General features: G+C 36.5%; 5 protein-coding genes across 6 annotated transcripts; 1 reads left to right on the forward strand and 4 right to left on the reverse strand.

Annotated features, from left to right (window-relative positions):
- Positions 1–3,062: 3,062 nt before the first annotated feature.
- Positions 3,063–6,193, reverse strand: LOC116002410 (patellin-3-like). The gene is made up of 4 exons (XM_031242546.1): positions 4,979–6,193; positions 4,112–4,236; positions 3,854–4,004; positions 3,063–3,655 (listed from the first exon to the last, which is right to left on the reverse strand). The coding sequence occupies exons 1-4, from the start codon at positions 5,948–5,950 to the stop codon at positions 3,401–3,403; spliced, it is 1,503 nt and encodes a 500-aa protein (XP_031098406.1). The 5' UTR covers positions 5,951–6,193; the 3' UTR covers positions 3,063–3,400.
- A 2,241-nt stretch (positions 6,194–8,434) lies between these two features.
- LOC116002433 (MICOS complex subunit Mic10-like) lies at positions 8,435–11,384 on the forward strand. The gene is made up of 3 exons (XM_031242573.1): positions 8,435–8,710; positions 9,353–9,486; positions 11,130–11,384. Exons 1-3 carry the CDS (start codon positions 8,563–8,565, stop codon positions 11,148–11,150), a joined length of 303 nt encoding a protein of 100 aa, XP_031098433.1. The 5' UTR covers positions 8,435–8,562; the 3' UTR covers positions 11,151–11,384.
- Positions 11,385–11,448: 64 nt separating this feature from the next.
- On the reverse strand, positions 11,449–13,663 carry LOC116002432 (carboxymethylenebutenolidase homolog). Of its 2 annotated transcripts, none has more exons than XM_031242571.1 (3): positions 13,471–13,663; positions 12,526–12,803; positions 11,449–12,063 (listed from the first exon to the last, which is right to left on the reverse strand). In XM_031242571.1, the coding sequence occupies exons 1-3, from the start codon at positions 13,573–13,575 to the stop codon at positions 11,538–11,540; spliced, it is 909 nt and encodes a 302-aa protein (XP_031098431.1). In that variant the 5' UTR covers positions 13,576–13,663; the 3' UTR covers positions 11,449–11,537. The 2 variants fall into 2 exon arrangements, with proteins under 2 accessions (XP_031098431.1, XP_031098432.1); XM_031242572.1 differs by having other exon boundaries at positions 12,526–12,877; positions 13,471–13,620.
- A 314-nt stretch (positions 13,664–13,977) lies between these two features.
- Positions 13,978–17,865, reverse strand: LOC116001532. Its single transcript, XM_031241412.1, has 7 exons — positions 17,500–17,865; positions 17,310–17,378; positions 16,002–16,121; positions 15,848–15,922; positions 15,356–15,490; positions 14,781–14,922; positions 13,978–14,441 (listed from the first exon to the last, which is right to left on the reverse strand). The coding sequence occupies exons 1-7, from the start codon at positions 17,731–17,733 to the stop codon at positions 14,275–14,277; spliced, it is 942 nt and encodes a 313-aa protein (XP_031097272.1). The 5' UTR covers positions 17,734–17,865; the 3' UTR covers positions 13,978–14,274.
- A 679-nt stretch (positions 17,866–18,544) lies between these two features.
- LOC116001846 (beta-amylase) lies at positions 18,545–22,911 on the reverse strand. Its single transcript, XM_031241795.1, has 7 exons — positions 22,774–22,911; positions 22,175–22,573; positions 20,996–21,160; positions 20,640–20,906; positions 20,345–20,554; positions 19,177–19,416; positions 18,545–19,039 (listed from the first exon to the last, which is right to left on the reverse strand). The coding sequence occupies exons 1-7, from the start codon at positions 22,834–22,836 to the stop codon at positions 18,884–18,886; spliced, it is 1,500 nt and encodes a 499-aa protein (XP_031097655.1). The 5' UTR covers positions 22,837–22,911; the 3' UTR covers positions 18,545–18,883.
- Positions 22,912–23,963: the final 1,052 nt, after the last annotated feature.

Consider the following 23,963-nt stretch of genomic DNA (forward strand, 5'->3'; position numbering starts at 1 on the left):
GTAACCAAACCAAAATAAATAAATAAATAAAAATAAAAAGTTGAGTTCATCCCTAATGGCCTCTAGCTTCTTGCTGTTGGATACTTTGGATCCGGGTCTACCTTGCAAGATGAATCCAGGTCCATGGTATAACTATTTAATTTCTATTAGTAAAATAATACAGGAGCTAAAAACGTCATTTTTCCTTTTATTTATGATCCACTAAATAATAATTGCTCATTTGCTCCAATACCACTCTATGTTGGCTAATCAAATTGTGATTTTGGGCTCTTAATATTGGTGTTCATAAATTCCCCCAAGTGGTATTTGGGTCTCACCAAGCAGATTATTATATTAAATCATCCTAAATCACAATCATGGCTGAAAATTCCCTGATTGTTGTCCACCCAAAATTGGACCTGTTGTGTAGGTTTTTTGTCCATTATACAAAAGTTCATGCTGGCCTAGGCCAAAAATCACTAATTTGAAATTGTTGGTGGACCGTCGTGCAAAAACAATTTTCAATTCTCTCCACCTGTTGAAAATGGACAATAATTTCTGTCCACAATATAATAGTGCTGAGTTTGTGGTTACACATTATATTATTAGTCCTACTGAAGAACAGGAAGATGGCAGCAGAAGATGATGAAGTTTCAGACTGCCCTGTGAAGGTAAGATGGTCAATCACCATAGATGTCCCAACCTCAAAGAAGAAACACCTTTTTTTCTACAGGAACAAGTCCAAACCATGTGATGGTAAAAATATTACCGAAAAATAATTACGAGTAAGTAAACAAACAAGTGGTGTTTCTGATAGATAGTTCGAGTACAGGTTTTTACGTGTCTCATGCCTATCGTAGAGGTCTAGTATTTCTACTGACAGTGGCTAATAAGTACAATTGCTACGTACAACTGCTTTCTAATAATTGCAGTGCTCTCAATATTCATAAGTGCGATTACCCACCATAATGGTTGCTCCTTAAATGCCAAACGATTGTTACGTTTACTCATTGCTCTATTCTCGGGTCCAGGTTGGGTCTAAGTAATTAACTATGTTATTTTGTCACTAACCCCTCTACTCCCAAGTTAAGGGTGGTTGAGTTAACTAGAAAATAATAATAATGGTAGACTCTTCTAACATCCGTAAACATGTCCATAAAAGTGTGTCAATCTTTGACAAATCGTTGCATATATGTTCATTTTGTGTCAATCTAGAAGGAATGGTGCTATTGTAACCTAGTTATGCCTTAGTTTCATGCTAAAGACCTTGTGGTCAAGCGACATAGCTGTGACTTCTCAAATGAAAGGTCTCAAGTTTGAATTACCTGACATTTTGACCTAAAGCTAAACATCATTTAAACCCTAGCTAGCCCTACAATTACCCACGAAATAAAATATATTAATTTATTTTAAATTGATAAACCAATTGAGTGCATCGAAAGCTCAATACATTAAGCAATCCCCATTTATCTAAAAGCATCATAATTACCAATAGACAACCTCAATGAAAAATGTCATTCCCACCCAATCAGCTCACTGCTAACTTGCTAAGATACAATGTTTTTAAGCATATTATCAAAAAAGGCAATCATTCAGGCATGCATCACCTTTACAACTACTAATCAATAAATTAAGATAGAAAAATAACATGGAAGGAATCTCTTGAGCCCATAGGGGAGCTGGAATAAAGTTGATAAAGCTATACCAAAAGATGAGTCAAAGGAGTAAAATAATTGTGTAAACACCTAAACCCTAAAATACTTAAAAGGCCAGGCCAGTATAAGGTGGCTCTTCACCTCTTCACAACTCGCAACATTTACCATTCACATTGTGAACCCTAAACTTTAATCCAGTTATATACCTACGATTAACATATTATATACATTCAGTTAATATATATATACATGCAATTAATATATTATATACATCCAGTTAATATATGTACATAATACGTTAACTGCAACATATACATAATTTGTTAATTAAAGATACACGTTAACTGCAACATATACATAATTTGTTAATTAAAGATACACAATAGAGTTAATGTCATATGGGGTCATCTAAGTATAGTGATTTTGTCACATTTAGTCTTAAACTTTTAAATTGATCACTTGTAATCGTCACATTTAGTCTTAAACTTTTAAATTGATCACTTGTAATCCTTCAACTTTCAAATTGCTACCATCCATGGTCCAAGTTATTAACTACTCATAGTCAGTTAATATATATATACATGCAATTAATATATTATATACATCCAGTTAATATATGTACATAATATGTTAACTGCAACATATACATAATTTGTTAATTAAAGATACACGTTAACTGCAACATATACATAATTTGTTAATTAAAGATACACAATAGAGTTAATGTCATATGGGGTCATCTAAGTATAGTGATTTTGTCACATTTAGTCTTAAACTTTTAAATTGATCACTTGTAATCGTCACATTTAGTCTTAAACTTTTAAATTGATCACTTGTAATCCTTCAACTTTCAAATTGCTACCATCCATGGTCCAAGTTATTAACTACTCATAGTCAGTTAATATATATATACATGCAATTAATATATTATATACATCCAGTTAATATATGTACATAATATGTTAACTGCAACATATACATAATTTGTTAATTAAAGATACACAATAGAGTTAATGTCATATGGGGTCATCTAAGTATAGTGATTTTGTCACATTTAGTCTTAAACTTTTAAATTGATCACTTGTAATCCTTCAACTTTCAAATTGCTACCATCCATGGTCCAAGTTATTAACTACTCATAGTCCTTCGACTTTCAAAATTTAATCAGGAAGTCCTCCTGGAAGGACCATGGGTGGTTAAAATTTAATAGTTGAAGGACTATAGTGGTTAATTTGTACCACGAATGGTAACAATAAAGTCAAAAGATCACGGATGATCAATTTAAAAGTTTAAGATTAAATGTGACAAAATTAGTATACTCGGAAGAGCTCAGATGATATTAACTCATACATAATATGTTAAAGTGCATGTACATAATCTAAACAAGATCTAGAATGCGTGTGATAAACTTTTATCTGAATATAACTATTGTCACCTAAAACACCAATCATGATGAATTGAAATAACACTAGAAAAATTCAATGTATATTGCCCACTCAAAACTAGGATGTGTAAGTGTCAAAGGTTACAAAAAGACATTGAATAAACAAAATATTCAGCATAACACAACCAAACATACACCACACTGTTGTACAAACAATGAAACAAGCTTCTCCCAGTCTATGTACCTGCTGTCCAAAACATCGTCGTTCGTCTTCGTTACCAAAGATGGACGAATAGTGACATAGGAATGTTGGCAATTTTTCCTCCATAATCGGGCTATCGAGTTAAGATCATCCACCTTTAACGAACAAAGATCCTCGATCTCAATCACAGTAAGCGATGTCCTTGAACCTGTAAAGAAGCTTCTTCTTCTTTGATGTAGGGTTGTCGATCGTAAGCAGAATCTTACCAAGCTCACTTATTTTGAAGCTGCTCGAAACTACAGGCTCATCAGTTGGTGCCATCTTCCTCGGCTTTTGTATGTTTATGGTGTAGCTGCCTTCAGTATTCGGCACAAATTCGGCGCTATAAGTTACCTCCCACCCGAGTACACGTAGCTCCCAAACGATGATGCACTTCTGCACATTCAATAAAAATCTTTTAGTAGTAATAATCAACTAATAAAAGGAATTCATAAATTGCGGAATAATCGCATCCCCTAGAAGACATCTAGCTTTCTAGGTTTTTTTTTTTTTTTTTTTTTTTTTTTTTTTTTTAAAGTAGAAGTAAAAAATTCTTTAATATACAACACACGAAGAAAAGCATAATCTCTTCACCTCGTTCACAATGATTTCCACAGTTTGTTTTGTGGCAGGTTTAACAATAATCTCGGTAGCTGGATGATCGACAGTGAACTCCGGGTTGCATTCACAATAATCTACGCTAAGGCCACCATATTGAATTGGCACTTGCTCGGGAGAAATATACCTGATATGTAAACAACAGGACTCACAACTCAATTCCGGGCTCTAGCCCACTCCAACACATTATAAGAATCCCACTAATAACTGGCAATTTAACAAACCGTTACATACTTGAAAAGAGTTTCTGCAGTCTTTGCCGGGCTGGCAAATACAAACTTGCTTTTGGTCCTCTGTGTCAAGAATGGACCGATCATCGTATAGAAAGCCAAATACCACCACGGAACATTGATGAACACCTTCAGCCATCAAGAATAGATACACATCAGAGCACACTTTATGAAACAATCACAACAAAAGTGAATAACAGAGGCAGCCTGTACAAAACACATATCACCTATGCAATAACACGAATTCCACTCATATGCACAATGTTTACACCCCACAAATCAGGTCTATCATGGGGGCAACCCCAACCAAGGTCAGATTGTTGACTGGTAACCACAAGGTTACAAGTTCTACTCCCAACTGGAGCGGTATATTTGCCTTCTTAGTTTGAATCAGTTAGCTATAGACAACCTTAGACAGGTTTATCTTCTTGTGTTCCTTTGCAAGGTTTACCTTCTTGTGTTCCTTTGTCAGCTAAGGTCAAAGGCAAGGTTACAAGATGGGATTTATCCAATGTACCCGATAACTCCTTGTGGTCCTTTGCCCCAGCAAAGACAGGGTTATAAGACGGAATTTATCCAGTGTACCCGAATACCTTCTTGTGCTCCAGGGTTACAACTTACAAGACGAGTTTATCCTGTGCAAACTTTCGAGTAGTGGCTGCAGTTTCCCTAATTACTCTAAAAAAATCAGGTCTATCATAAACTATATTATCAAACTAGTCAATCACTGTCAATGCTAGAACTAAACAAGCAATTCAATCTCCAAATAAATCTAAGATAAACCCACATTTGTAAACAGCCAATTAAACAAATCTGCAACTCACCATCATAACACAGTGCTTATAAATGACATAAAAAAGAAAAAAGATACCTGCTTTGCCACAAATTCAGGGTAATTATCTTGAAGAAGATGGAGGGCCTGTTTGGTGGCAATCCGGAGCTCCCTTTTCCCAGGTCCAGGAGAATTCTTAAGATCACTAACTTGAAAGATAGTGTTAGTCCCACCAGGATTGAAATCCAGCTTTCTGATACTCTTCTCCAAGAACTGAATCCGCCATCGCAGGAACCTCGACCTCTTCTCCTCATCTGCAAATGTTTTGTTGTACAGCTCCTTGTTCTGAAACTCCCCGTACACGTTGTAGCAGACAGGGTGGCCTTCCTTGTCGCGTCCGTGCATAAAGACAACCTTTTCGAGGTGGTCTCCGAGGTCCTCGTCGACTAGCTCGTCAATGTTGAATTCTTTTCTCCAGCGTAGAGTGTTGTTTAGCATGGCGAATGATTCTTTCACCTTGAAATCGCGAGCGCGGAGGAATTTGAGAAGAATCACGTCGCTCCGGTCGTCTTTTAGGAGTGGGATTCCCCAGATTGAGGGCTCTTGCGGCAAATTCGAGATTTCCGATGAGGGTTGTTCGGCGGTTTTGGGGGTTATGAGAGATTCTTGGACTAAGGTTTTGAATTCCTCCCACGCTTTTCGCTCCGATTCGGAGAGATCTGATACGACGTTGCTCTCTTCCTTAAACGAACCGAACGATTCCGGCGCCTTCTTCACTTCCGCCGCCTTCGACTTCTCCGATTCGGCAGCGCTCTCTTCTTGCACCGCCGCTTTTTCCGGAGGCACCGTAACGGAAACATGCTCCTCCGCCGGCGCCGCCGCAGAAAGCTCCGGCGGCGGAGAAAAGGAAGCTAGAGGGGCCTCTTTCTCAACCACGGAAACAACGGCATGATGCTCCTCCTTCACCGCCGGAGGCGGTATCGGTATCTCCACTGAAGCAAGAGGCGGCTCCTCCGCCGGCGGCGGAGCTTCTACCTCAGGCGGCGGTGGTTGGGTGGATTCATCGGCCATTTTGGGCAACGGAGTAGATGAAAAGAGAGGAGAAAAAAGTGGCGACTTTTAGTACGTAGTATAGTATAGTAGGAGAAGTAGAGAGCTAAAAAGCAGAATAGTTCTGGAAGTTTATTGTAGAGAGAGAGAGAGAGAGATTTGTTGTTTTTTTGTCAGTGATGGAGAGGGTGAAGTGTTAACGTCGGAGTTTGACACGATCGACCGTTGTTTGGACTATGGGAGGGAGAATCCAAAGTCCAATGCCTTTCTTTATCCTTTTCTCATTTTTTTTCAAACTTTTTTCATTGTGACATTCTTCATAATTACACCCTCTTGTCTTGTTTTCTTTCTCCTAGTCGGTGTCTACCCCTCAACTCTGCCGGAAATCTCTGGATATTGTTCTTTAGTATATCAAATATAAATATTTTGAGGGTATAATGTTAAATAAAATTGTAGTTATATCGAAATGGAACTGTAATTGTATTGAAAGGAAATTACAGTATATATAAAATAAAACTGAATAACAGTTTCACATATTTGAGTATATATTGTCTAATGAAATTGTAGTTATATCGATATCATATTGTAGTTGTGTTGTAATGAAACTACAGTATATATAAAATGAAACTGAATAACAATTTCACATATTTGAGTGTATAATGTCGAATGAAACTGTAGTTAAATCAAAAAGGAAACTGCAGTGTATATAAAATGAAACTAAATATGTTATACACAAAAAGTTACTTTTTTGCGAAGCCGGTGCCGTTTCTTTTCATTAAAAGAAACAACACCATTTTGATGCCTAAACTTCCATGCATTGTGGACCGCGGTCAACAGTAAAATTTGTGGGTAAGTAGATGTTAATTGATTGGGTTAGAGTGTATGACTAGTTGATAACATTAGCTGATTGTAGAAAGTATTTGGTAAATTAGCTATTAACTGATATCTGTTTGGTATAATTTCTTTTATCAAAAAACTAATTGAAAATGTTAATTTGAATAACTTTTTAAATTTTAGCATTTTAGAGTTACAAAAAATAGTTAATCAAACACTTATATTAATTTTTAAACCAAATCAAACAGCTAATAGTGGTCAAATAAAGTAAAACTTTCTGATAAGTTAATTATTTTACCAAAACGGGACAATATATTTTGGCATTGGATGGGAAAACTACAAAAGAAGGTAACCCATTACTTAGCATTCTGACCAAGTATGAAATGGAGATGACAATGGGGTTGAAATTTGTCAAGATTTTACTAAATTCATCGCTCTCTACTTCCACCGGTGGGTAGACCATCCATATCAGTAGGTGCTTAAACCCATTATGTGTATAATCAAATTAAGTCTTCAACATATAACATATAAAATAGAAATGTATACCGTTTAACTTTTAATTTAAATTGTTAATTGAAATAACATATATATTTTTAATTTAATTAACGAGTCTGCTTAAAACCAATCACAAAGTAATCGACTTACCGACTTAAATTTAAGAAGCATGATAAGTACATAAAATTTAAATAATAAATATGTATCTGTCTACTATAGTTTAAAAACGGTCCAAATAATATAAAATAAAATAATACAGCACCTATCTTTGCTAGCTCCAATTCCTGGAATTTATTCGGTGAACAAGCGTCAATGTCGCCATGTCGGTTTGTCTTACTCACAATTTACACATTACTATAAAGCATCCTACCCTTCATTAAATGCACAGCAACTTAAGAAAATGATTTTTTTTTTCCTCCTCATATTATTTACAAACAATGTTTTTTTCCACATAATAATCCATAAACCCTTTGATCGAAATCATGTCATGTTTTAAAGAATATTTATCTTTATAGTGAAATTTTTTTTTGATCAATTAAATTTTTTTAAAAAAATCTCCTTTACCTGTTTAATATTTATTTGTCAAACAAACTATTATTTATTTATTTTTATTAATTATTAAGCATTTTTAAATTTAAAATTTCTTATCTGACTTGAATTTAAAATAATTTCAGTCAAGACTCATACATAAAATGGACCGAAGATAGAGAGAGTATATCTTATTTAAACCAAAACAATCATTTTTTTTAATACTACTGACTCTATTACAATGCAGTATCTGTTCATAACTACTTTCTCAACCTATTGAAGCACAAGAATCAGTATTGCCTCTACTGAGGAAGGGTTTGATGCCACTGGACCACAAGGTCCTGGGCAAACCAAAACAATCATATTCATAAATTCTAGTTCTAATGCCACTTAGAAATGTGCTAAAGATATGAAATCCATATATAGGTGAGTTAGTCATAGTTTATATAGTATGGAAATATAAAACAAGGAAACAAAAAGTAGAAGGCCCAAATTCTACATTATTTTTTTTGTTCAACAAAATATTGGGCCTATAATTTTTTTGTTCAAAAGGAAGGCCTAATAGAATTTAAGGCCCAGTATCAGCCCAAATGAGCAAACCAACGTCCAATGAGTTCTACATTATCGCACGGAGACACAAAGCGTAACTTGGTTGATTCTGCATTTCTGCCTAAGGAGAACGGGAAAGCAAAAGATCAAATCGAAGAAAGAGAAAAGTAGAATCGGAGACACGAATCCTGTTTCAATCTAGAGGGAGAGAGCTTGGAATTGCAGCAATGGCGGAAGAGAGCAACGCGCACAAGGAATACGTACCGCCACCGGTGTACGATTTGAACGCTAAATGGGACGCATGCCTCGATTTGACCCTCCGCCGCGGCGTCTACTACTCCTTCGCCGGTGCTTTTGGAGGTCTCCTCTTATTCAGTGAGTTTTGTTCAACACATCCTCCATTTCGACCTCCTTATTTTTTCCAGAATTTTTAAATTATTTGGTTTTCTATGGAAATGCTTTGAAATATTGTCTTCTGATGGTAGGATCTTTGTATTTATGGCTCAATGGTAGGCGTATTAACTATATTTTTCTATGATTTTTTTTTTTTTTTTTGGTTTGAATGCAATGGTAAGTTCTGCTTATATACTAGCTTAATGTGGTTAGGTGAATGCCTTTTGGTTGCACGTTTAGATTCTGTGTGTCTATTTCGATGATGGTGGATTTTATGGATTCCTGATTTGTATACGATATTAAAATAGAAGGACACCTTGAGTGTATATGTTCCAACTGGTACATAATTTCAGGCATTGGTAAGCAATGTATGAGCAACTAATCTATAATATTTGGTGGAATTGACATGTTCATTGATTGTAGTTGATATAAATGGTGGTGGAACTCAGTGGCCTGCTAGTTATTAACTGCAGTTTCTTCAATAACCTAAGTAATTTGCATCTTTTGCTTTAAGAAAAGAACTCCCGAATCCCATTCTTGCTTCAATTTATTTGCACACTCTTTAATGGAAACTTGGCTTATTAAAAGAGAAGGTTCTTAACTTTGCTTGATCTGTCTTTTCAGGGAGTCCTGCGGCACGTTGGGCTGCTATAGCTTTTGGTGCTGGAGCAGGTCTTGGATCTGCATACTCAGAATGCTCTTACAAATTTGCAAAAGATGGAGGTTTACCAGTTCCACATGTTTCTAATGCTTCAAAGGTAATGTTACTGGTACTTCTCGTTACTGCCTTGCAAAGAGATGATCTGTAACTAGGCAAAATGCATGGGGTGTATCACCCTGCACCATAGGAGAAAATGCTTTCCATCTGTCGTCAACGTGCTAGTAGTGATGTAACATCACTACTATGTTAGAATTCCCCATTTCTACTTGTATTCAATACTAACCCATAGTCTTTCAAAGCTTTTGGTGCTTACCTCTTTACAGAAATGAATTTGATGGGGAAAATAGTTTTAAGTGTGTGTACAAAGAATAGTTATCATGTTTCTACCAAATGAAATATTATCTTAACTTTCAACCAATGGAATATGTTTCTTGTCCATTGATGTTTTGAGTGCAGTTAAAATTACTGGTGAACTTGTTTGTTCTTGTAATTGGACTTTAGGAAAAAGAATTGCATCGGCTTGGGACTGTTGGATTCTTTTCTTTTCCTTCTCTTGAATGGTGTACATGAGCTGGTTTATTTAAAACTAGAGTGGCTCTTTTATACAAAAATGGAACTTTCAATTTATTTGATCAGTTCAACTAAATAAAATATGTAGTCATATCCAAAAATAAAATAGAGGAACTATATATACAAAATACCATTAATAATGCAATATTGCAATTATATATAGATCACAAATATATATATTTCTAACATTCTTATATAGTGTGCTGACACTATTCTTTTACAGTGATGTGTAAACACACACATACATGCATTAAAAAAATTCAGACTCAAAAAAAAAAAAAAAGACAAAAAGAAAACAGAAAACCTGATCTTGGATGTGGTTGTCGAGTTTTTTACCATCAATCTCCCTAATTGTGGACAGTGGCAATGTGGAATGAAAGGTGATGGTAAGTGGGAGGGAAAGAATGACATATCTGGTATGAGAGAAGGGTGGGTGTGACAGAGGGATCCCTTTCTCCCAAGTAACTTCTATCACCTCCTCCACCTTGGGCCTTGGCCTTCATGGTGTTACAAGGCCCAAAGTCTCCACATTTACCAGCTTGGAATTGGAGGCGTGGGGGTCGAACACCAAGATGGCGACACACAGTGGGTAGTTGGGGAAGAAATCAAATTAGTTTGTTTTGAGAGCAAGCACTGTTGATTTTCAGTATTTGAGAAAGAGAAGTCGATTTTGTGAGAGAGCGAGAGAGAGTGATAAGTAGAGAAGCGAGGCATCAAAGAAGGGAATGAGGCTAGGGTTTCTTTAAATAAATGTGTATATATGGGGAATAAAAATTTCCCTACTTGTGTGGCACATGAGTATGGCAAGGGTTGCTAGAACTGTTGTGGAATTGAAAATCTTTTATTTTTACGTTCTTCTGATCCCTTTTAGCTCATAATCGAATAACATCTCTTCTCCTTTGCACCTGAATAAATGTGAAAGATTAGTTGGAGTCTGGAGTAGAAATATTATTAACCATCTAGAAGGTTCACCATTCTCTTAGTCTTACTGTGCAAAAATGCAAAATTTTGAATCATATTTTTTGTAGAATGGCTTACAAGGTTTCGTAAAGGCAATAAATTCATAGTTGTTTCTAAACCTTTATTTACAATGCCTTTTGTGTTTTTACTGTTTGCTCTTGCATTGTTTTGCTTTGTTATGCAATCATGTTAATATCTTCCTTTGTGCAGGTGAGTACCGAGCAGGAATGAAGTCCTCTTCCTGCACGGGTTTCACACCAGTTTTTTCAAACTTGATGAGATTGTTGTTCACCCTTGTCTGTTCAGTGGCTCTTGCCTTTCATTATTGCAGGATTATTTTGAAAGGTTAATTAGATTGTTCAAAGCCACGAAGTTACTTATCATAAACGCCTCTGGCTTTTTTGTCTGTAATTCTATTTACCAACTAAAGTTCAATAGGTAAAGGTAATAATTTCTTCATTGGCCCCTCAGAGGCTTTGGAAAACCATCTTCTTCTTGCATTTCCTTTTGGGTACCAAAAAAAAAAAAAGATATAATAAACCAAGAATTCACAACGGAAAGAAATATATTATTCCTTAGGTTACAAATAACTGCCAGTTATACAATCTAAAACCATTGTCAATTTTGTTCAAGCAAGAAATCATTGAGCCAACTTCGCATGATCACAAAAGCCTCTTCTGCATCTCTGTCTTCTTCAGGAGACTGAGGTCTGTGGACAAAACCATGACCCCTTCCCTTAAAAACCACCACTTTACTCTTCTCAACATTTTCAGCTACATTGTTGAGTACACTAACCGGGCAATGTGGATCATCATTGCCGGAGATTAGCAGCAGGGGTGATTTTATTTTAGTAGAGAGAGAGGTGTTTATCCTTGTGCCATAGAATGAGATCCCAGCACCAAATAAGGAGCCCTGGTCTTTTGCAAGAATGTCTAATGTTAGGCTGCCCCCATAGCAAAATCCAATCACACCAAGCTTCTTTGAAATCCCTGCAGCTACAAATTCATTGACCATCCATTCTACTGATGTAAAAGTGTCCTTTATAACCCGATTTCTGTCTTGTTTACCAATCCACTGTTCAAATGATGCATCAGGGCGGTCCTTTCCCCATGGATCTCCACGAAACAAGTCCGGCACTAGGACACTGCACCATTAAAAAAAAAACTTAGAGATAAGTGGTCCAATACTACTCCAATATCAAATAAACTTGTTTTGAAGTATAACAAATCTACTAAAAATGAACAAGTATCCCGTTCATCTTGCATCATGAAAGTCGGGGTCCACTGTATAATTTGCTATATTACTCCAAAATCTGGAACTTTCTTAGTTTCTTAGAAGAAAACTACATTATAGAATGATCAAGCGATAACAGTTCATTTTGCTGTTGCTTCTTCATACGCTCAAGTAATATCTACTACGTAGTATAAGCAAAATCCAGAGTGAGTGAAAGGACAATGCAAAATGAAATATATGGCCGTTGAGTACCTCTTTCTTTAGTGACGGGATAAAGATTCTAGGTGAATAAAGTTCATATGCATGCTATTCTACTAGCTTCAGTAATAAAATTGAGCTCCAAGTAGAGATATAACGAGATGGAAGGGCTTACTTGTAACCATTGCAAGCAACACGGTATGCAAAATCTCTGGTAAACGAGTCTTCAAACCCAAAAACATCAGATAAAAGCAATATGCCAGTCCCATTGTTGTTCTTGACAGCCGTCAAAAGATAAGCGTCGATGCTATCACCTTCATCCCCTATCGACAGCTCCACTCCATTGACTAGTTCACAAGCCTCATCCTCTAATTTTACTTGGCAACAACACACATTATGTTTCTTAGTCTTTGTGAAAGACAAAGACGCGCCCCAGCAGTTTACATTGCTTCTCTGGACAATAACTGAAGCTTGAGAGTCAGAAGTTGCCATTGCCAAAGAAGAATAGCATGCATATGAACATATTACTGCAAATATGAGAAGCAATTTAATTAATATGACTACAATATCTTCTCTCCTTTTTTTTTTTTTTTAGAAAGAGATATTGCAGTAAATTTGCCATTGCTTCTCAATAAATGAAGCTTGAGATATTGCACTAAGATTTAATTAATATGACTACAATCTCTTCTCCTTTTTTTTTTCTCATTTTTAGAAAGAGATATTGCAGTAAATTTGCCATTGCTTCTCAATAACTGAAGCTTGAGATATTGCAGTAAAATTTAAGCTCAAAAGTTCTGAAGTTGATAGCAACTTCAGAATCTAGATACTTTAGCAAAGGTTCTCCTTATCTAAGAATGGAGTTTTTGGTACAAATAGCATTTTTCTGGGAGAAATTCTACCGATTAAGCACAACAAAAATGGAGATTCCAGAAAACAGACAACAAATTGGACTTTAATACAAGACGAAAACGGAGGTTTCAATGAGAAATTTAACAGTTAATCCATAAATCAAACAAGTAAGCAAAGCCCCATTAGGGTTAGCCTGTATAACTGCATATAATTGAACGAGAGTATAAATTTAAAAAGAAAAAAAAAAACAGAGGAAAAAAGGAAAACGTACAGAGAGCGAAAGAGCTGGAGGGGTAGGAAGTGGTTTTAGAAATGGCGCTTTTATAGTTTCAGGAGCAGTGAACAAGGGAGCCGACCCCATGGCCGCCATAGCCATTTTTTGTTATTCTCCAATCTTTTGAGTTCGTTGTGAAAGCTGATCGCTCAATTGCTCATGTCAGTTGTCACAACTCACAACAAAACAGAAATTCCTACTTCTAGTTGCATGCCAAAATATCTCCTCAAAAAATATCTCTTCCTTCAAGATTTTGGGCCTCAAATAATAATAATAATATTTATTAATATGAATAGAATACAATTATAGAAACATATACGATGTAATGCTAATAGAAAAATTACACAGGTGTGTGGATCACAATCTTAAACGACACAGTTGAATTTTATAAGTTAGAATAATATATTTAACACATAACGTTCATTATGTATTAGAATAACGTGTTTTATGTGTTAGAATAATGTAAATTATGTGTTGGATAATGAAACTTTTGGGATAAGATAATGTGTTAGAATAATGTACATTATACCTTAGAATTTGATGTGCTAATGTGTCATTTAATGCAGGATATGCATACTTTATCACTTATTACAACTTGTACATTTGTGGAAAAATGTAAACAATAATGTTCAACAAATAATCAAATGTTGTTTCCTTAACATATTGCCTTAGGATTGTAAATATGTTTCAACAGTTATGCGGTTATGCCAAACAATTCCAATCTTGCGACATTATATTTCTCTCTTTCTCAAATAGTTTTGCTGAGATTGATGGCTGATTTTTGCAGGCATTCAATCCACATTATGAAGAGGGGGAATCTAAAGATTGAATCGCGAGTTTTGCAGCGACCAGGGAAATATTATCTCTCACGTATCTGGACGACAAGTCTAGCCTCTCCATTGTGTCTTTGATGCGCATTGCTCTTAGCTTCTCCTTCTGCAATTTCACCAGATCGGATTGGCTTGCTCCTGTTATACCAGGAAAAAACACGGAATTACTATTAAGACTCGATCGTGTGCTTTAATTTTTCTGAAAACCAAACTTTTACTTTGTTCCTTTCCAATGTTACGATATGATAGTTACTTGATGAAATGCGATATGATAGCAGCCTGCCATCTTTACTCTTCAAAGACTTGCAAAAATGGAATTTCCAATTATTGATCTTTGTCTATACATGGGACAGTGTACTATGCATGCATGATATGATGCAATTTCCTTCATCTCTGACAAGAATCTCCATCTTGTATGAATTTAAAAATAATGGCTATTTAATAGAGAACGAGAAACTCCAAAAGCTAGCAACATACCTGAAACAGGTTGGAGTGCTGCAAAGGACACAAGCTCAGCCATGGATGGAATGAAATTGCTGTCACAATCGAGTAAAGATGCCTTCTTGACCCACCCTATAGAGTTGGCAGTCATTGTTTGCAACAATTCTTCTTTCGGGGCCTATAAAAGTACAAGTTAACTTAGTTACCATAAAAAAAAACCCCAAAAAGAACATTCAGCGATACAATACACTTTATAACAAGAGGTAACCCTAGCCAAGTTGATCAGTCTGTTAACTTGGTAACCACAAGGTTACAAATTCGACTCCTAATGGGAGTGGTCTATTGGCCTTCTTGGTTTGAAGTGGTCAGCTATGGGCAACCCAGGCAGGTTTACCTTAGCTCCTAGTGGTCCTTTGCCAGTTAGGGCCACAAGGCGGGGTCTACCTAGTCCACACCCTCGAGTAGTGGTTGCAGGTTTTTCTTGCCACTCAAAAGAAACACTTAACAAGTAAGAGAATTTAAATAAGAATCAGAAAAGTGACCATATACTAGTTTCACTTGAATGTTTAAAAAAAAAAACTTAAGGGACAATGTAGAGGTTGGATATTTACCTTCAGCTTTATTTCTATACTATTCAAACTGCCAATGGATTCCTTCAACTCTGAAACTTTGGAACTTATATCTGTAACAGTGAGTGGAATGTTATCTTGAAATGGTATGACCATGCCCCTCAAGTATGGTTCTGCCTACAAATTATGCCAAAGTAAAGACCTGTATAGATATTAGGACTGTAAGCAAAATAACTTCATGATAACATAAAAATCACAGTTACGACACTCTAAGACATTGTTCCCGTCATTTACTATCTTGGTGCTAGCTTCATTTCCATCCATACAGTGCTTAGAATTGCTAAAATTACCTGGCTGCCATATTCCTTTAGTTTATGAAACTTCGAGTTCTTAAAAATCATTCATTGAGAATAAATAAATTCACACCTCGAAAAAAAGTTCAGACATGTCAAACAATCGGGCTATACTTTCAACTTTGAAATTCTATTATTCAGCTTAAACAAACAATGTATAAATCAAGCAATGATAATTCACCTGCACAAATTGCACAATCTTGACACGGCCTATGCCTCTTATAGAGACAAATGCGCCAACATCTAAGCGCTCAACCTGAAAAGCAGTGACAGGAATTGATGATTTATCAGTATCATTTGCTAGTTTCATCATCTATATAAGTGTCAAAGCTTACTTTCTCTATAACAACTAAGCAACAATATCTGGCTGCAAATGACGCTTCTCCAGATGTATCATTAATTGCAATAGGATCCAACACAAAGTGTACAAATAGCTTCTCTTTCCTAAATAGAGACTGCAAAAAAAAAAGGTAGAGAAGAGCTCTTTTTGGTTAGACACAGTAAGAAGCAAATTAACCAATCACCTTCCCTAAAATAAATCAAGGATTACACCTTTTTGTTTTAGGTACATCTGATGGGGATGGGGCAGTAGGATTCAAAACCAGTTATTGTGCAGAAATAGTATAACTTACCACCAAATTACATACCGACTTGGGTGAATCCCATGTAATGGGCAAAATATCACCCATCATGGGCAAATTATACCATGGATCAGGGTCTACCTTGCATTGTAGACCTTGGTCCAAAAATTACATTCAGATTTTGTATTTGTAGTTGATACATTCTGTATCTACAGTTGATAATTTCTGTACTTGTAGCTATCATATTATGTGTTAGCAATTATCAAGTTATTTGTTTACATGTACATAAATTGTTAACTGTAGGTATAGAATGCGTTAGTTGAAATCATGTGCTATTATCTTTACATTCAATTTAATGCAGAATTTGGGTTCCGAGTCAATTACTTCTATTGAGCACAACAAACCCCATGCTCAGTTAGATAAAATAAACAGAATTGGGTACTACCAACAAATACTAAGCCAAAGTGGGAACCCTAATCAAGTTGGTTAGGTTGTTTGCTTAGTAACCACAAGCTTACAAGTTCAACTCCTAGTTGGAGCGGCTTATTGATCTTCTTGATTAAAGCCAAGCAGCAATGGGCAACCTAATTTAGTAGTCCTTTGCCAACTAGGGTTACAAGCCCGAATTTACTCAATGCACACCCTCATATAGTAACTTCGGGTTGCCTCGTCATAAAAAAAATACTAAGCCAAAGTGGGCAACCCGAATCAAGTTGGTTAGGCTGTTGACTTAGTAACCACAAGGTTACAAGTTCCACTCCTAGTTGGTGCGGCTTATTGATCTCCCTTGATTAAAGCCGCTCTATGGGCAACCTAATTTAGTAGTCCTTTGCCACCTAGGATCACAAGCCTGAGTTTACTTAGTGCACACCCTTATATAGTGGTTTACTCAGATCACAAGTCCGAGTTTACTCAATGCACATCTTCATATAGTGGTTTACTCAGTGCACAAACTCAGATAGTGACGTAGGTTGCCTCTGTCATCAAAAAAATACTAAGCCAACACAATTAACCATAACAAGCCCATAATTAACCACAGTTAGATGAATGTAGAAGCATAACCTCATCTAGCAGAGCTAGGTATCTGGCTTCGTACAAGTGAAGTGTCTTGGTCTCTGAAGGGATAAGTGTCTGCACAAGGGAAGAAAGTTGAAGTTACAACAATCATACATTATTCCCACACACACACACAAAATTCAAGAAATGGGATTTCCATTAAAAAACAAAAGAAATTGAAAATAAGATCAATTACCTGGTCTAAAGGAAAGGGAAGAAGTGGGAGCTCCAAGGTGGATGCAAAAGAAGTGAAGCGACGTCGTTTCCTAGCAAATTTTTGCCGGGCGGAAAGGGATGGCAACCCAGAAAGAGCGAGGAGCGGGTGGGATGGAATAGTGCAGGACTGTGTCCTTCTTGCGGTAGGATTAAAAAAGTAGGGCGAAGAATTCAATTGGAGAGGTCTGTGAAGAGATAAGTAGACATTAATCATGCTTTTGAGCTGCACTTTCGCTGCAATCCCAATTCTCAAAGCTTCTTGGTGAGTGATGACTGATGAGCCGTTAGAAATGTGGTGCCAATCCTTCCCCGTATCAACAATAATAATATAGTGTCACCATGGACATGGAGGGCTAAAATTTGAGAAGAAATATAGAGAATTGAGTCTCATCAATAATAATGTGAGATTTAAAACTTTGGGAAAATTGTAATTTATGCACCTCCATAATATGCCAATTATCAATGTCACCCCTGAATTATTAGTGGTGTAAATATTGCCCCTCAATTTTTAAAAATGGTATATATATTGCCCCTCCCGTGGTGTAAATATTGCCCCTCCTTCGTTACGAGAGGAGCAATATATGTACCTTTTTAAAAATTGAGGGGTAACATTTACACCACTAATAATTCAGGGGTGACATTGATAATTGGCATATTATTGAGGGACAAAATTTACAATTTTCCCTAAAACTTTTTAAAGTGAGCACCAAAGACCTTGTGGTCTATACTTGGTTGCACCCTTATATGGAAGGAGATAGATGTAATATTGACTTTTGTATTTCATTAGATTGAGAAAGTAGTTATGAACAGATACTACGCAGTAAATAAAAGTCTAACCTCTATATTGAGACAAGAAATAAATATTATACCCACGGGTATACGAGTTAGTATAAATATTTTATTTTTTAAGTACGAAAATTACGTTTTATTTTCTTGGTCATCTATTTTAGAATAAGATAATTTTGTGTTCTTAAATTAACATGTAACGATCATGAAATTTAAATTATTAAAATAGAATATAACAATTTTTGAATACACTCTAAGTTATTATTAGTAATATTTATAACATTGATGTCATAAAATCACAAATTACTTGACATATTATTATTATAATTGTAATTATTAGACAACATTCTTAGGCTCTTAGCTTCATAATTCATATACGAAGCTACGTACTAATGAATGGCTTGCACAACATCTCAAGTCCATTTCTTATTAATTCCTCAACATTATCCAAACACTACCTTCTCTGCTCCTCCTTCACCTTCCGCACTGAAAGCTGGATTATTCATTTATGTATAATATTTATTAATTTATTGTTCCACATGCAGTAGTGTCCAGGGAGGAGGGTGATGTCATCCTAATCAATCAAACGGGTTTGAGCCATCCACCGGTATGTCTGTGACGTCATACCACGGGAATGGACTGCTTCCTTTCGTGGCTTCCATCAGTTCATCAATGGTGATCGCCGAGTTTGATCTCTCCAACACCGCCGGAGAGATAGCGTTCGGGGATGGATCCTGAAAATTATTTAAACAATATTATTATTATTATTATTATTATTATTCCATACTACATAAGATTGTTAATTAATGTAATCAGTCTTTTGATTAAATTTTGTTTGGAGATTTAAACAAATATAATAATTAATGGTGACCAGATCAGCGTGCATCTTCTTGACGAATTTCTTGAAGAGTTCGAAGTTGTCTGTCTGTAACAGATCGTCGGACAAACGGAGATATGTCAAGCCAGACATCTTGAGCTTGGGAGGGCCGTTAAGGTTGACGCCGTTTGGCCTGACGTTCAGAAGCATTTGGTTGTATGCCGTGGCATCATATCTTGGCAGTGCATTCTCACCTGCCACATCGATATACTCTTTCCATCCGCTGCTCAACACCTGCACAATCATTCAACTCAACTTTAATTAGCATGTTGGAAGTAACTAAAAGATCGCCAGGAAATAAACCAGCTAGATTGTACATAGTGAACTTAAGCGAATAGTTTGACCAACTTGACTGGATTGTCCCTATTTTATACCTAGTATCATTCTTGTTAATATTAATATTGCACTATGCTTTTGATAAAAATCAATGTTAGGATTGTTAGGTTGTTAATAGGAGATATCCCTCTGGCATATAACCATATATCTGCTCGGCATGCATGTGTTATGTATTTCATGAAAGACATTTCCCGACCACATTTGACACCATCTGGTTATGATCTGACCCAAGTCAGTGGATAAACACATTCTTTTATGATTATCGATTACACAATTCGCCCTGAGCTCGGGAACTCCCAACCTTAATGCCCATACCAGTTATTCTGATGGGACAACATTTTATGCTAAAAGACAAGCGTGACTAATTACATTATACTCGTCACATCACAGTAGGACTCGTCAGGCATCTCCTTGCATGTGGACGTATCAGCATAGCTCCCGACCTCTCCAAATACATGTGAAACACGTGTCTAGCTAGCATGCCGAGTTCCCGACATGTGTCCCCCCTCACCTCTATATAAGGCGCATTAAATGCTTTGAGGAGTGATTTTTGAACTTTTACTCAAACCTACTATAAGTTTGGGATCATCCGGCCCACTGTCACGTTTACCTAAGCTTGTATACGTGAACCTAGACGATACTTAGGCATATTCATATATCTCGGTGTATTTACTACATTAGTAGTACTCAAATTACACCAACACAATACAATCAAACCCAACCCCACTTCCGATCATAACTTAAGGTAAAGTGAGCAACCACTATGCTAGTTTCAGGACTACTTTTATTTATTCATTTTGGTATTATAGAATTTTGGTTATGGTACCTGTTGAACGAGTTCTTGAGGAGCACTCTTGGCCTCGGCAGGCTGTTCGGAGTCTCTCATCTCAAGGCAAGTGAAGTTTAGAGTGGCATGGTGCCTTGCCAGCATCCTCGCAATAGGCCGATAACCGTCTCTTCCCGCCACATTGTAGAATCCGGCGGTGAGCTCCGCCGCATGGCTCACATGGTTGTACCACCAGTGAATCCCAGAAACCTGCGTATACATCTAAACCTGATGAGTAATTTAATTAATTAATTAAGAGGGTGAGATGGAGAAATAAATTAATTTAAAGCTGTACTTTGGCAGCTATGTTGACGCGGAGCCCAACGAAAACTTTGTTGGCTTCTTCGAGGACTTGATCGCCATGGATGATGAGCTTGTTGGAGTACCAGGTCAAGAAAAACTTGCCCATATCCGTCTTGTAAGTCCCGTTTGGCCGGAAGAATTCCGTCTTGTCCGGCGTGTCGTTGTAAGTCCCGGCGCCTTTTCCCGGCATCTCCCAATCTGCATTCCCCGCTTGCTTCACAGCCGCCTTCCAGTCTGCCACCATGTACTTGTCATAGCACTACAAATTAAAGTTATAATACATACGATGATCATTCAATTCTCATATCCGCCATTGTTGTAACTTGTAAAGCCTAAATCAAGACTGACCTGAAATTCTCCGATGCCGGGAAAAACCCATCCTTGAGTCTCGGGATACGAGGGATACCGAAGCTCTCCGGCAGCCCCACACCCTACTTCAATGTCTACAATATCTCCACCCTTCAAAAAGTCTGCCATATTATCTCTGAAACTTTCCATGAAGTCCCTGTACATCTACAAGTACATCTCAACCATATCAATAATAAGTTCAATTTGGTAACAAATTAATTTGACAATGACACAAGTTATAAGTTTGATTCCAGCTAAAATAATACAGCAAATATCAATTTTAGTTTCACCAATATTAGCAAACTGACAATTTTGGTCACATATTTAATTTTTACCAATTTATCCATGACTATTGTTTTACTATAAATTTTCAACTATTATTATTCTTACCAATTTATCCATGATTTTTGTTTTACTATAAATTTTCAACTATTATTTTAATGTCAAAATTGCTCACACTGCCGGTCTTACTAATTTATCCATGACTATTGTTTTACTATAAATTACTATAAATTTTCAACTATTGTTATTCTTACCAATTTATCCATGATTATTGTTTTACTATAAATTTTCAACTATTATTTTAATGTCAAAATTGATCACACCGCCGATCAACCCTTCATTTAAAACATGTTGAAATATGACATTATTAAGGGTATTTTCGTCATTCTCAAATTAAGATTCCTTTTACAACAAGTCAACAGTTGCCTCCACTGAGGCTCGAATTCACTCCATCATCCATGTGAGAGTGTTAATCGGGACACCGGGTATCACTTAATCACAAGGTCTTTGACATAAATATCTTTATTCATGCTCAAATTGAGATTTAAGTTGAAAAGAACAAAATACTCTTAATAAATTTAGATTTCGACATGATTAAATGGATAGGTGACTGTCGTGATGAATTTTAACACTAAAATAATAATGATGGATGAAAATTGATACTAAAACAATAGTCGTGGATGAAATTTGTAAGACATGTGAACCAAAATTATCATTTTGTTAAGTGAGACCAAAATTGATATATGCTTTAAAATAATTTATTGACCCTTAGGTCCCTTAGTTTATTTAGCCTTTGTCTGTTTTGAGTCACGGTCTACTCAGTACTGCTAATTTTTTTGGTCCCTTAAAAGTAATAAGTTTAAGTCAAGTTTAAACTGATAATAAGATTAGAGTTACCTCGATAGCCGTGCGGCCCTGGAAGAGACATTGATTGTCGACGGCGAGAGAGAGGTACTCCTGGTTTCTATTGCCGGCCCGGTTGGTGTAGAAGATATCGGGGTTTTTGTCGCCGATTTGGAGAATCCATTGAGGGATGGGGATGAAGACGGCGTCGCCGACATTGCCGCCGCATTGGTGGAAAGACATGATCGCCTGGATTTTGAGCCCACATTTCTTAACCAACTGGAATAACTCCCTGTAAGCAGACCAATCGTACTGCTTTGGCCCTTTGGCCTCAATGATCCCCCACCACACATCCACCATCACCCCATCGCACCCCCCTGCTTTCACCTGCTTCAGCTCATCTTCCACCTTTTCCTTGTCCGGGAAAACATTCTCCGCATTCACAACTCCCAACTTTCCCGCCACAGAAAAAATTATAAGTGTACTCAGATCGATTGATTAACAGTAAGTCAGTAATGTAAATGAACCAAATTACACGATAAATTTGAATTTAGTTTAATTGGATCATAGTTTTATACATTCATATGTTTTTCCCTAATCCGGACAATTGACACTAATTAAGTATAGAATTGAATATGATAATGTTGGCTTACCGGGAGCATTACATACAGAGAGACGTAGTTACCGATTGGCATTACACCGGGGATTGGAGCCATTGTTGGTTATTTTGCAAGAGGCTAAAGCAAGAGACCAGAGAGAGAGTGCGCTGAGAATAATGGAGAAGATTGAGAAGTGGCTATACAACCTCGTGTTGCATTGATGATCCCTTTATATACACAATGGTTTGGTATGGTGAGTTGTTAAAATATATACTATTATAATAGTATTGCACATGAGTTATAATATTAGTAATAAACATCCAAATTTTGATGTGTCTTTCATCTCACCGGTAATTATGTATAGTACATTATTAGTTAATAGTTAATACACAATTCAATAAAAAAAAAAAAACTTTTTTACCTAACAATAAAATATTTTCAGTTGCAAGACAAGTGTAGGGATGAATAAATTGATATATACACAAAAAGTCAACAATTGACTCCACAGAGACTCGAACCCACTCTCTTCCATGTGGGAGTGTAAACCGGGTGCCATTAGACTACAATGTCTTTGGCAATTATATGAGAATGAAGCTAAATTGATGAAAACCTCAAGATTTGTCAGAAATTAAACATACACAAAAATAAATCTTTTTTCACTAAAATATGAGCGAACAGACCACTCAAACTTGACATCCATTAATACACCATCCACAACATGAACAACAATCTTTCCCCTCTTTAAATTCACCATCTCCGATCAAATTCCATTAACCTCTAACACGAACTTTTCAAATTCTTTATAATTAACAAAGTGAAACTAGATAACGAATCTTATAAGGTTAATTATATCCGCCCCACTTTACTAGGTGACAATTGATAATTAGAATATTGAACTATTGGTGTTGGAAGTTGGATCCAACCCATTACAACTGCCTACCCATTGAACTAATGAAAAAGCCTGAAGGTTGTTGTTGCATTATTTGGCGAAAGATTTGGGGCTGCCAACTGCCCATGCAACATGGATGAGGATCGTATGTAAGGACAGCTCAGGTGGTAAGAGTGCTCTACCTACCGCCGAGAGGTTGGAGGTTTGATCCTCAAACCTTTGAGTTTGAGCCGGTCAGTTATGGGGAACCTGCTAGGCTGGTTTACCTCCTTGTGGTTCTTTGCCGGCTAGGGTCACAAGGTGCGGAGAAAACCTCGTTAAAAGAACATGGATGAGGATCGATTTTGTTCATTAT

The sequence above is a fragment of the Ipomoea triloba genome, chromosome 13 (assembly GCF_003576645.1).
Source record: "Ipomoea triloba cultivar NCNSP0323 chromosome 13, ASM357664v1".
NCBI lineage: Eukaryota > Viridiplantae > Streptophyta > Magnoliopsida > Solanales > Convolvulaceae > Ipomoea > Ipomoea triloba.